At 44.4% G+C, this 13337-nt stretch overlaps 1 protein-coding gene across 2 annotated transcripts; it reads right to left on the bottom strand.

The window, feature by feature from the left end:
- Window positions 1-2618: 2618 nt before the first annotated feature.
- Window positions 2619-5640, bottom strand: SCGB2A2 (secretoglobin family 2A member 2). Of its 2 annotated transcripts, XM_004051338.5 has the most exons (3): window positions 5502-5632; window positions 4705-4892; window positions 2619-2822 (listed from the first exon to the last, which is right to left on the bottom strand). In XM_004051338.5, the coding sequence occupies exons 1-3, from the start codon at window positions 5554-5556 to the stop codon at window positions 2784-2786; spliced, it is 282 nt and encodes a 93-aa protein (XP_004051386.1). In that variant the 5' UTR covers window positions 5557-5632; the 3' UTR covers window positions 2619-2783. The 2 variants fall into 2 exon arrangements, with proteins under 2 accessions (XP_004051386.1, XP_018891522.2); XM_019035977.3 differs by lacking the exon at window positions 2619-2822 and having other exon boundaries at window positions 4570-4892; window positions 5502-5640.
- Between the last annotated feature and the right edge of the window lie 7697 nt (window positions 5641-13337).

Below are 13337 nucleotides of genomic sequence, written 5' to 3'. Positions count from 1 at the left end.
ATTCAAATTCTCATTATGTGTTCCACATAATGCTCACACTCATCCATCTGGAAAGAATGGGGTTTCCTAACTGCAAAAAGCACTCCTGTCATAAATGGCTCTCTCATCAGCAAGCTCCTTCAAGCTTCCAAGCTCCCACAGAAAGTTGCCATCATTCATTGCAGAGGCCACCAAACCCCAGACAATCCTATATCAGCTGGAAATGAGCCAGCAGATCAGGTAGCCAAAAAAGTAGCCCTACATCCCATGCAAGGCCAGTTTCTGTCCCTGTCCTTGTTCTCTTCTCTTTACTCCTCACAAGAAAAGGAGGACTTCTAAGCCCCAAACCTTCAAAAGCAATGACCATGGTATGTCAAGGAAGGGTGCTTCACTCTCCCTCACTCTCAAAGCCTTCCTCACCTCCAAACCTCCACAAATATTCCCATGTCAGTTACAAACCTCTCCTGCAACTTCTCTGCCCTATCCTCACTTCTCCTCACCTTTCCAGCTGTGTTCAAGAGATTACCCAGTCCTGCTGTATCTGCCTCTCAGTGTCACCCCAAGGTTCTCTCTGGCCACTGCCTTTTCCTACCCACCAAGCCTGAGGCCAGGTACCCGGGCAAGATTGGCCGGTAGACTTCGCCCACATGCCACCTGATAAATTGCTCCACTATCTTCTGGTTTTTGTCTGTACTTTCTCCAGGTAGGTAGGAGCATTCCCAATAACTTCAGAAGGTACAAATATCATCACGCAAATGCTCATCATGCATATAATTCCCCATTTTGGACTCCCAACATCCATCCAGTCTGATAACAGGCCCACTTTCATCAGCCAAATCACCCAAGGTGTCTCTACATCTTTAAAAATAAAGTAAGTTCTCCACACACCCTACAAGCCTCAATCTTCAGGCAAAGTTGAAAAAATGAACTCTGTCCTTAAGGCCCAACTCACCAAGCTGCTTCTAGAAACCCCCCAGTCGTGGACAAAAAATCTCCCTTTTACCCTCATGAGACTCCACGCAACACCAAAAGCACCCTCTTTCTATAGTCCCTTTGAAATCATGTATGGCCAAACTTTTGTCTTGGGGCCTCCACCCTTACCAGACTCTGAGCCACTCAGGAATTATTCCCCTTCTTAATCCAGACATGGTCTTTCATGCGTGAAGCAGCAAATGAGGCCATGCCTCTCCCTGTTGACACCTCCTTGTCCTCTCAACATAACTGTTTTGCAGGCACAGACACCTTTCCAGACAATCCAGATGATGCTCCTGCTACAATGACATGGTGGATACCAACCTGTCTCTCAAGAATAGCCCCAAAATTAAGTTTTTCTTTTTCCAAGGTGCCCATGCCACCCCATGTCACACCTGAAGTAGTTATTGAGAAAGTCGTCCTTTTTCTATAACCAAATAGACAGCAATGTAAAATTCTCCCCAGGGCCTGAAAGCTTAAGGAGATGAGCTCCCCACTTCTCAGGCTCAGTCCCAAGGCACAAGGCTACTTTTGCTAGTGGGGTGCACCAGCAAGATAGCAGAAGCAGGAAGAGAGCCGGACGGAAGACACATACCCCTGAAGACGGAGAAAGAGGCCATCCAGATATAACATAGCAGTTACATCAGACTAGGACACTTCCTGTTTACAGGAGACTATAAAACCTTTGCACCATCCTCACTTAAGGCTGATGCCACTTTAGGCCTCAGCCCTCCTGCCTCCAGGCGCTCATTAAAACAGCATGTTGCTCCACACTGCCTCGTGTCGTCTGTTGGTATGCTTTTGGGGTTCGAACCGATACAAAAACCTTACAAGGGGATAGCCTCGGAAAGAAGAGGGACAGGCTGAGGTAGAAGCAGAACAGGTGGCAATAACTGCCCCTGGTGACAGGAATGCTGGGGACAGGACATGAAGGAGACTCCAGGTTCCATGTAAACATCCCCTGCTGTGCTGGGTCCATGCACAGCACACTCACTCCCCTCAACCCTCATTGCCTTTGCAGCTCACTGCGAGACAGCGGAGGATGGACCCCAGTCCCACCACAGGCACAGGACTAGAGGACATTGAAAATCTTAATAGGGGTACTGTTAAACTCAGTAGTCGTATTGCATAGGATTCAAATAATAACATAATATGGTTAAAAATAATATTTTCCTGTAGTAGTTTATAAATTAAACTGAAGCCAACATCTATGATGAGTAAAAATTACAAAATTTAAACCCAGTCAGGTGCCACCCTGCTTTGCAGGCCTCCCCTCCCTGACTGGCTCTGGCCCAGGCCCTGCACATCTCGGGGAGGCCCAGAGACAGCGCAGAGAAGCCTGACATGGCCAGCAGGGCTCAGCGTGGATGGGAGGACTGGAGTGAAAGCAGGTCCTCTGAGCGAAACCCTGCCTCACATCCCAGAGCCTGAGGACCCCAGAGAGAGTCGATGGGGTAGGTGGTGGGAAGGGGACAGGGAAACACTCTTCAGAGAGAGAGGACCAAGGCTTAGAGGTCAGACTGAGGAAACAAATGCTTCACAGAGTCCTCAACCCATGACCATGAGTTCTTTAATAAGTAAGTGTGTGTGTGTGTGTGTGTGTGTACGTAAAATATGTGAGGCCCTCTAACGCCTCTTTTCTATGGTAGAACAAAGAGAAACTTCAGTTTTTGCCATCAATTTATTAAAATACACATATATAGCAGGTTTCAACAATTGTCTTGTAGTTTGTAGTAAAAAGACATAAGAAAGAGAAGGTGTGGTTTGCAGCAATCCGTAGTTGGTTTCTCACCATACCCTGCAGTTCTGTGAGCCAAAGGTCTTGCAGAAAGTTAAAATAAATCACAAAGACTGCTGTCATATATTAATTGCTAGAAAGCAAAAACAGAGACATCACTTAGATTTTCTGCACTCTCTAACAAAATAAAATCTTGAAAAACAGAAGCTTATCCTTTTCCAGGGTTTGCCCACAAACATCTAGCATCCCAGACAGTTAGGGCTGGAAGTAGAAGAGCTGTTGTTTCTGGATCATTTCCCCCACCATGGACTTTTTAAATATTTTTTCTGTGTGTTTGTGGTTCTTTGAAATAACGTATTCAACAAATACGTGACTATATTACCTATTTTCACAGGATTGTTAAAATCTTAGCTCAAATGCAAAAAAAAAAAAAAAAAAAAGTGAAACTTTGAGCTCTCGTCTAACCCTCCATTGTGGAAATATTCCCAGTATCCCAGCAGTCCGACGCCCTCTGCCACCACCATTGTGCTCTACTAATTATCAGAGCTGCAGACTATGATCCGTCTGAGGAAGCTTTTAAAGAAACAAATCCATCACCCTTCCCTGCAGTTGATAATTAGTTTTTAACAAATTATTAATAGTGGTAAAATGTACATCTCATAAAATTTGCCATTTTAAGGGGACAGTTCAGAGTGTTCTGTATATTCGTGTGGTTGTGCAACCTAACTCCAGAATATTACTGTTTTGCACAACTGAAACTCCAGACCCATTAAATATGACTCCCCCTTCTTCTCTGCACCCAAGTCCTGACAACCACTGTTTTTTTTTTTCACTGTCTCTGAGTCTGGCTCCCCAGATTCCCATATGCATGGGTCATGCAGCATTTGTGTTTTTGTGACTCTTTGCTTCACTCTTCACTCGCTATAATATCCTCAAGGTTCATCCATGTTGTAGAAAGTGTCACGGTTTCCTGAGGTGATGTTCACTTTCATCCTAATGGAGGTGTTTGGTATATTTCTAACTTTTTTTTTTTTTTTTTTTTTTTTTACCAGGGAAGGATTAAAGAAGAATTTAACATAGGGAATAAATGCTAAAGAAAACCCTCAACAATATACATGTATAGTTAGAAAGAAATACAAAACTATTGGTTTTTGTTTGAGACAATTCTTCCTCCACGGTGGTTTCATACCCATGATCTACAGTTGCCTATTGGATAGTCCAAGGTTTCTCATCATTTATGCTAGCAAATTTTGATTGCCTGGAAGTGCATTTTAAATTCTTTTTATTTGAGATGTATAGAATCTTGCTCAAATGGTATTTTCCAAGCTGTTGAAAAATGGGGCATTTTTAAAGAAAGAACACTTTTACTTTTTTTTTAAGAAGAGAAGTTTTCTCTGCAGATTGGTCTATAGGTGCGGGTCTTCTGGAAAATTGTTTTTTCTGTAGAGAGTGAACATATGTTTGTATGTGTGTGTCTGAGTGTGTTTGTGTGTGTCTCTGTGTTTCTGTGGTTGTGTGGTTCTGTCTGTGTGTTTGTGTTTGTGTCTGGATGATTGTGTGCTGGTGTGATTGTGTCTGTGTCTGTGTCTTTGCCTGTCTGTCTGTGTTTGTGTATGTCTGAATGTGTGTGTGCTTGTGTGATTGTGACTGTGTCTGTGTGTTTGCATGTGTCTGGATGTGTGTATGTGTGTTTCTGTGTTTGTGTGATTGTGTCTGTGTTTGTGAGCATGAATTAGAGAGCTCTGGGGATAGGTAAGACTTCTACCGACCTTTCCTTTTCCTCTCTTGCCCTATTCATTTATCATCCACTGAGGATTCTCTGGGTAGAGTGACAACACAGGGACGCTGGATGTTTTTCTTGATGGCAAAGTCATTAGACTAACCATTCAACTAAATTAACCAATGTAAGAAAAGGCTTGTTCACTAGTGGCTTTGGCATTGTCAGTGAGAAATGAAGAGCCCACTTGTCCCTGGTCAGGGGATTTAAAAAACTTATAGGAAGAAAATGAAATTACCATAAACACCTCAACATTGCTCAGAGTTTCATCAGTTTGGTTAAGAAAACATTCCTTCAATTCATCTATGGCATTTGTAGTGGCATTGTCGTCTATGAACTCTTGAAGAAGTTCTTTGTATTCAGTCTTAGACACTTGTGGATTGATTGTCTTGGAAATCACATTCTCCAATAAGGAGCAGCCAGAGCCTGGGAAGGATGTACAAGGAAACAAGCTTGGTACCGAAGGCATGAAAGGCTTGGGGCAGACCTATCACATTCCTCATCTTCTTACAGCCCAAGAGAATATAGACTCAAAGATAATGATGCAGAATCTAGAGTTCTCAATTCTGGGAGAAAACCTCAGGCTCTGGGATTTCTTGTAAGCCCTGCAACTTCTTTCTCTCCACTCCCCAGCCCAAAAAAGCAAAACCTCATGAAACTTCATTTAATGAGAAGACTTGAGAAATGAAACACTCGGACTTGGAAGTATATCGTGAAGATTATTTGGTCTTCTTTGGTTCAAAATCATACGATGCTTCACTATTACCATTCAGAGCATCACAGAAGATTTCCAAGTATCTTAGGCCAAGCGTGGTGGCTCACACCTATAATCCCAGCACTTTGGGAGGCCGAGGTGGGCAGACTGCCCGAGCTCAGGAGTTCAAGACCAGCCTGGGCAACATGGTGAGATCTATTATACCTACAGCCTTTGTACTGGGGCTGATCTCTGCTGAGAATTGGGGAGCAGGAGTTCTTCCATAGAGGCCCAAGTGACAACCCCTAACCCTGAGGCAGCCCTCCCTGCACAGAACTCACCTGCGTAGCAGTGCAGGGGGAGGGCCGCCAGCATGAGGACCATCAGCAGCTTCATGGTGAGGCTGCTGCTGTCGGTGTTCAGTCGTGGGTGGCAAGGATCAAGGAAGCCGCTGTGGAGGTGAGCACCCAGCCCTGATCTATTTATTCCCCAGGTAGGCATCTTAATTCCACCCATGAAGGAGGCAATGAGTCAATCTGGCATGGGACCAGTAAACAGGAGCATGCTCCAGGGGAAACACAGCCAGCCTGTATGTAGAATCTTCCTGCTTCTCTTCCTCTTTCTTGTATTCCTTCTCCACTTGCTCCCCTTCCTTTTCTTCTCTGTCTCTTTCTTTAAGGTGAGAATGACAGCGTCATGTCCCGTGTATCTGTGCCAGCTTATCCCAGCAGTGGGCCTAGGTGCAATACCTCACACCTACTCTTGGGAGCAGGCTTTTCTCATCCACTGACATCTCATTTTCAGAAACGGATGTCTGGGAAAGTTTTACCTTTTGTGGGGAAATTTAAGGCCATCCACCCTCCGCTGAAAGTTATTTTTACAAGGATTATCTCGGTTAATTATAAATTAATTGATAACTTTGTTTAGTTCTTTGGTAACTTTTTAGGGTTTTCTTTCCACTGATTCAAACGATGCTGTGAATTAGTAGAGTAGCTGATGGGCTGGACAGGCAGTGCTGGGTGGTGGGTGGTGATGGAATTTGGAATCAGGGATGAGGGTTTGGACCCTGGATGCAACTTGCAGTCCTTCCATGTCCTTGCTGGTCTCTCTGAGCATCCTTCCTTTTCATCACTTGAAGAAAATAAAAGGCGGGATGGGATAGCATGCAGAATTTGTATAAGGATGCTTCATGTAAAGATTGTTTCATGGCCGGTCGCAGTGGCTCATGCCTGTAATCCCAGCACTTTGGGAGGCTGAGGTGGGTGAATCACCTGAGGTCAGGAGTTTGAGACCAGCTTGACCAACATGGAGAAACCCCTTCTCTACTAAAAATACAAAATTAGCTGGGCATGGTGGTACACGCCTGTAGTCCAAGCTACTCAGGAGGCTGAGGCAGGAGAATTGCTTGAACCCAGGAGGTGGAGGTTGCAGTGGGCCGAGATCACACCGTTGCACTCCAGCCTGGGCAACAAGAGTGAAACTCTGTCTCAAAAAAAAAATTGTTTCACACAGCCCAGTACAAGGTAGTCATGTATAAAGACAAGATTTCATCCATGCATGCAGCCATCCATCTTTAAATAACTGCTGAGCATCCCCTGTGAGCTGGCACTGAGCTGCACACCGTAAATTCAGTTATAGGCACAATTTAGACCAAGCCCTTGCTCTCATGAAGCTGACTTTCCAATAAGGGAGGTAACAAGCATCCTGCCACATAAGAGAGATATGAGAAAGTAGTAATCACTGCAAAGAACTCAAAATATCCACAACAGCAAAATGATGTCATGGACTGACTACTGAGAGGAGGAGGCCATGCCATTTCAGCTGACATTTGGATGAGTGGACGACAGTGTCTAGTGACAGATCCAGGGAAGATGCAGTTCCATGCAGAGGGAATGACAAGATCAGAGACCAGAGGGCAGATGGCACTTGGCCAGGTAAGGAAGGCAAGGAACATGGCCACATGGGATCAGGAGGACAGGACAGCCTCATGTGACAGAAAACCCACCCTCGTTTAATTAGGGGCATGGTGAAGGTCATGGGAACAAGAAATACAAAGCTGGCTTGGGTTTTTTATAAAAGAGGCCGGGCGTGATGGCTCATGCCTGTAATCCCAGCACTTTGGGAGGCCGAGGTAGGCAGATCATGAGGTCAGGAGATTGAGACCATGCTTGCTAACATGATGAAACCCCATCTCGATTCAAAATACAAAAAATTAGACGGGCGTGGTGGTGCATGCCTGTAGTCCCAGGTACTCGGGAGGCTGAGGCAAGAGAACCACTTGAACCTGGCAGGCGAAGGTTGCAGTGAGCCAAGATCACGCCACTGCACTCCAGCCTGGGTGACAGAGTGAGACCCCATCTCAAAAGAAAAAAAGAAGATACGGATGAGAGAGCCAAAGAGATGAGTCGGTTCTTCACTTCCTGTGGATGCATTATTTGCTGTCCGGATTACCCATGACGTCTTTCTTTCCATCATTCAGCTGGAGCCTCAGATATTTTCAAGTTGAGAACAAAATTGATTTAGGAAGAGGCTAGAAAAGAAGGTTTCTGTACTTATAGGTATACTTTCACCCAGCTGGCCATGGCGGGCATCCTTCTTCCATAAGTGAAGTGAAAAACTTTGATCATGAAATGGAGACTGTCTCCTTGGCCAAGACCTAATGGGTCTCTGCCTGGTGCCCCAGTCCTTATGGACCTGCCCTCTTTCCCACAGGCACAAACACTCACGCAGTGTTATCTTACCCATCTAAAATGAACTCCCCATACCACCTACATGGTGCCCCACTAAAGAGATGGTGTTTTCTTTCACTCACATATTGTATCCAGATCTGACAGTGATCATTCTCTGGTGAGTCATAAGACATACCTGGCCCAAGAAAGACTCATTTGCAAGCCAGTATTTGCAGGGAGAGAGAGGAGAATCAGAAGTTTAAAACACGGTACTGCTGGTCCAATTTTTTCTCTTCCCAAAAGGGAAGAATTTTTTTTTCTTTTTCTTTTTCTTTTGAGACAGAGTCTCGCCCTGTCACCCAGGCTGGAGTGCAGTGGCTTGATCTCGGCTCACTGCAACCTCCCCCTCCCAGGTTCTCCTGTCTCAGCCTCCCAAGTAGCTGGGACTACAGGTGCCTACCACCATGCCTGGCTAATTTTTGTATTTTTGGTATAGATGGGGTTTCACCTTATTGGTCAGGCTGGTCTCAAACTCCTGACCTCAGGTGATCCACCCACCTCAGCCTCCCAAAGTGCTGGGTTTATAGGCATGAGCCACAGCACCTGGCCGGGACTTTTATTCAGGTCCCTAATTCAGTTCAGAAACTGGAGGCCAAGTGTCCTTCAGTCTTCAGTGTTTCTGTGACAAGTGTTTACTGAGCCTCTACTATGACAAAGCAATAAGTCATTCACACATTCTCTCTAAAATGTGCTTGTGTTTTGTGAGGGGAAAAAAGTATGCCTTAAAAAAAAGGCAGACATCTACCCTGGCCTTGGGCTCACAAAAGAGCTGAGATGTAGGGACATGAAGGATTTGGGCAAAGGAAAGGCATTGCCATACTTCATATTAAATAGCAATGTTGTTTGAAAGTCATCTTTTCTCAGTGATTTCTGTATTTGTACCAAAATGCCTGGAATGGCCGGCCCTGGAAGCTGCATCTCTGCTGAATTCTGCAGCCCTTTTCCTTCATAGGCCCATGGCTGATGGCTCCTGAGTGAGGACCCCAAGCCAGGCCGACTGCCTGTGTTCGCATCCCAGCTCCTCTGTTTGCTGACAGTGCCACAGTGGACAGGAGACTTAACGATTTGTGTCCACTTCAAAATGGAAACAGTCATAGAATGGTTGTGACTCATAAATAAAGTAAAAATGGTAAGGTACTGGGAACAGTGCCTGGTGCAGAGTCAGTGCTGTCTAAATGTCAGTTGCTCATCATCTTTTCCTATTGTTAAGAGTTGTATTTATGATTCAACTCCTAGGACTACTAAGCTCATCATAGAACACTGGAAAATTAGTCTGCCCTTAATATTCTCAAAAATATATCACAATAACCATAGTTAGACAAAGCAAAAACATTTAACTTGGAAAATAAAGCACTGCATTGTGATCCAGGCTTTGGTGTCTTTTCTCTCAGTCCATTTTAAAGAATTTTGCTGAGCTCTAATTGACATATAAATTCTCTCCTAAACAGACCCTACATACTGTCGTCCGATGAATCTTCCCAGAACTCAGCTCCAAATGTGCTTCCACTTGCTTTTTAATGTTCAGTAGAGCAGGAATCATAATTATGTAGCAGTTTGCTGTTTGAAAGGCACTGTTGAACCCTGTGACAACATTCCTAGCAGCAACCCTAGCAGAAGGGCGACCATATTATTTGTTAGCCAAACTCCAACATTTTGGTGGCTGAAAAGAAACATAAAATCAATGGGATGCCAGGACAATAACATAACCCAGGACTGCTGTGGGCAAATTAGCATGAGTGGTCACCTCCCTATGATGTGGGCATGTCATTTCACCCCACCTACCAGAAATGTGACACAGAGATGTTAAGACACTCACCTGAAAGAACACAGCTAGGAAGGGGCAGAAGCGGGATAAAAAGCCAGATGTTCTGGCTCCACAGGCTGCTCTCAACACTATTTCCCTCCTTGGCTGAGCACTGAGGGACCTGCACATCATGGTTCAGATGAGTCCTGGTGTCCACGACTCCCACTGCTGCCCTATGAGAACTCTGGGTTGATTTCTGCACAAGCCCTGGAGAAGAGTTTTCTGCTTGAGACCTTTGCTCCAAGTGGATTCCCCTCCTCCTCTGCCCTTGCCTCAGCTGCTCTGGGTTGAAACACTTCATTCATTCCAAAAGCCACATCAAAGATGGCTAATGCCTTGTGTTCTTTGCTGGCCCCTGCATCTCTGGGGACCTCCCTGTTCACAGGACCCTGTATCTCTCCATAAGCAGTTCCATCTGACATCTCCAGGACCCTCACCCTGACCCTTCCTCCCTGTCCCTGCTCATTGAGCTCATGGCTTGGGCACTTCTTGTTTGTATTATAGTGATGAAAACTACTTATTTTCCTTAATTTACTATTGTGTAACTAGTTTTCAAGAGCAGATTTTGATATTTTACACAAAGAGTGTATTGACTGTATTTTATGTTTTATTACTAGATCTATTCAGGAAAAGGAACTCATTTAAAATTAAAGTTTTACTAAACACAGACATCAGACGTAACACTTAAATCAGACACCACTGTGTCTTCCTGGACATGGTAAATACAACACCATTTGTACTTTCCTGGAGGGAAACTGGGGGTCGGGGAGGAAGAAGGTAGTGAAGAAAGAAGATGGCTGGAAACCCTGCTAACGAGAGCCTGGGCCACCTCAGTGTCCTTTTTCCCTAGAAGTGACTGTTAGTGTGACACCATCTGACCAGGATGTATCTAATGAGTTGGAACCCGGAACCGGATTTGAAAGCAGAGACAAGGTCAATGTCAGCCGCTGGCTAATTCTTTCCTGTACCAAAACCCAGAAATTATACAACTCGCCACGTCCCCACATTGTGTGTGGTTAAAAATGTTAATGCGCATACGCGAGAGGAAGTTTGCCTTGGCTCATCAGATACCTTCACTAGTACCTTCGCCAGTGAGTTAGTAATTTTCCCCTCCCTTCAATGCCAACATTATCCCAGAAACAGTAGTCAGCCCACTGTCATGAGCCTCTGTTATGCCAGGGCCTCAGGAGAGGCATATGGAGGAACTTATACAAAGTATCCCTGCTGCTGGAGCAATGGGTCTCAGTGGGGACACTTTTTCACTTTCCCCACCCTGAAGAACCTTTCCCAATAGTGGGTTTTGCTTGTCCCAACTGGATGGGGGTGAGTGTCCTATTGAGGTCAAGTGACAGAGGCCAGGAATTAAACATCAACTAAAACCTTCTAAACATCTAACAATGCTCAGGACAGCTGTCCACAAGAATGAGATATTCAACCACAAATATTAATATTGCCAATGCTGAGAAGCCATGTATGCAGAAATATTGAAGAGCCGTTCACCTGGTCACAAAAAAACAGCAGTGCCAGCCAGCCTCACACCCAGTGCACAGTGGATGCAGCCCCACGTATGGTAAGAATGCCAGCAGGTGCCTGCCCTCCAATGGGCTGGACTGTATGTAAATTCATGCCCTGGCCCAGGCTGCTTCATCCACCAGAAGGGCCTTACTTCCATCCCTAGGTCTTCCTCATCCTCTAGGTCCTTATGATGCTACTCAATCATCCCTCATCCACAAACCTTTCCCGGAGCATGTGAAGCTCAGAAGGACGTTGTTCTTTGATTTTCTAAAGGCCTTTAATTTCCATGATGAAATTTCATTCTTAGAGATATTCCACAGGTCCTTCTTCAGTCTTCTGTCTCATATCCTGTTGTTCAACATGTGATTAATTTTTAAAGGAAGTCTATTATTTGTTTTCGGAGTGTGACCTTGTCTAGCCTATGAGGTAGACAGCAGGGAGAAGAGATTTGAGGGAAACATCCTAGGCACAGATGAGTAAATCTTGTCAAGGAAAACAGTTAAGATGCCCCACGGGAGAGGCAGCAAGAGTTACATAAAAGGAGCCAGGATAAGTAAATTCTTTGCACTTGGTAAAGCTAAATGTACTTTCATTTTTTGTACAGTTTGTTGACAGCTAGAGATATGTGGTCTTGGGAGGTGTCAGTGGTTCTAGAAGAGGATGTCCAATGGGGGTAAACATGCAGGCCTCATTCACTCCCTTTTGTAGATCCTACCTGTTGCCATCAGATGCCCTCAGCCTGCCAAGTCTTACCTGATCCCACCTCACACTCTTCAGCAGTAGCTCCTGGAGGAATCAGACAGCATATGAATCTAATATGATTGTTTTTATAACAAGGAAACCAATGACAGACATATTTCCTTATGTGATTAGAAATATACACATGTAATCAATAAAGTGAAGAGACAATACACAGAATGGGAGAACATATTTGCAAGCTATTCCACTGACAAGGAATTAATAGCTAGAATACATGAGGAGCTCAAACAACTCAATAAGAGAAAATGTAAAAATCCCATTTAAAAATGGGCAAAAGATCTGAATGAACATTTCTCAAATGGAGACATACAAATGGCAAACAAGTATATGAAAAAGTGCTCAACATTATGGATCATCCCAGAAATGTGATACAATGTGATATCCTCTCACCCCAGTTAAAATGGCTTTTATCGAAAAGGCAGGCAGTAACAAATGCTAGAGAAAATATGGAGAAAGGGAAATCATCGTTCACTGTTGGCAGGAATATAAATCAATACAGCCACTATGAAGAAGTGTATAAAGATTTTTCTTTTTCTTTTTTTTTTTTTTTGAGAAGGAGTCTCGCTCTGTCACCCAGCCTGGAGTCCAGTGGCGCGATCTCTGCTCACTGCAAGCTCCGCCTCCCGGGTTCACGCCATTCTCCTGCCTCAGCCTCCCGAGTAGCTGGGGCTACAGGCGCCCGCCACCACGCCCAGCTAATTTTTTTGTATTTTTAGTAGAGACGGGGTTTCACCATGTTAGCCAGGATGGTCTCGATCTCCTGACCTCGTGATCAGCCCGCCTCGGCCTCCCAAAGTGCTGGGATTACAGGCATGAGCCACCGCGCCCGGCCAAGATTTTTCAAAAAACTAAAAATAGAACTAGCATATGATGAAGCAATCCCATTACTAGGTGTGTATCCAAAAGAAAGGATATCGATATATTGAAGATATCCCATGTTTCTTGTAGCACTCTTCATAATAGCCAAAATCTAGAATCAAACTAAGCTTCTATCTACAGATGAATGGACAAAGAAACTGTCATACATATACACAATGGAGTCCTATTCAGTCATAAAAATGAATGAGATTCCATCATTTGCAACAACATGAATTGAACTAGAGGACATTATGTTAAGTGAAATAAGTTGGGCACAGAAAGACTAACTTGGCATATTTTCATATTTGTGGGACCCAAAAATTAAAACAATGGAATTCATGGAGATAGAGAGTAGAATGATGTCTACCAGAGGTGGGGAAGTTTTTTAGTTAAAATAACTAAAAAATATGATACTTTTTGGCCACTTGTATGCCCTCATTTGAGAAATGTTCATTCAGGTATTTTGGGGCAGGGCAGGGATGGTCAATGGCTACAAAAATATAATTACATAG

Source organism: Gorilla gorilla, chromosome 9 (assembly GCF_029281585.2).
Source record: "Gorilla gorilla gorilla isolate KB3781 chromosome 9, NHGRI_mGorGor1-v2.1_pri, whole genome shotgun sequence".
Taxonomy (NCBI): domain Eukaryota; kingdom Metazoa; phylum Chordata; class Mammalia; order Primates; family Hominidae; genus Gorilla; species Gorilla gorilla.
Note: the sequence above shows the minus strand (reverse complement) of the source record. Positions and strands in the feature narration are given on the sequence as shown.

Coding starts and splice junctions, on each gene's coding strand:
- SCGB2A2 (XM_019035977.3), bottom strand. CDS start 5,556: ATGAAGCTGCTGATGGTCCTCATGCTGGCGGCCCTCCCCCTGCACTGC. Junction 4,893..5,501: donor CCCCCTGCACTGCTACGCAG/GTGAGTTCTGTG, acceptor CATCCTTCCCAG/GCTCTGGCTGCTCCTTATTG.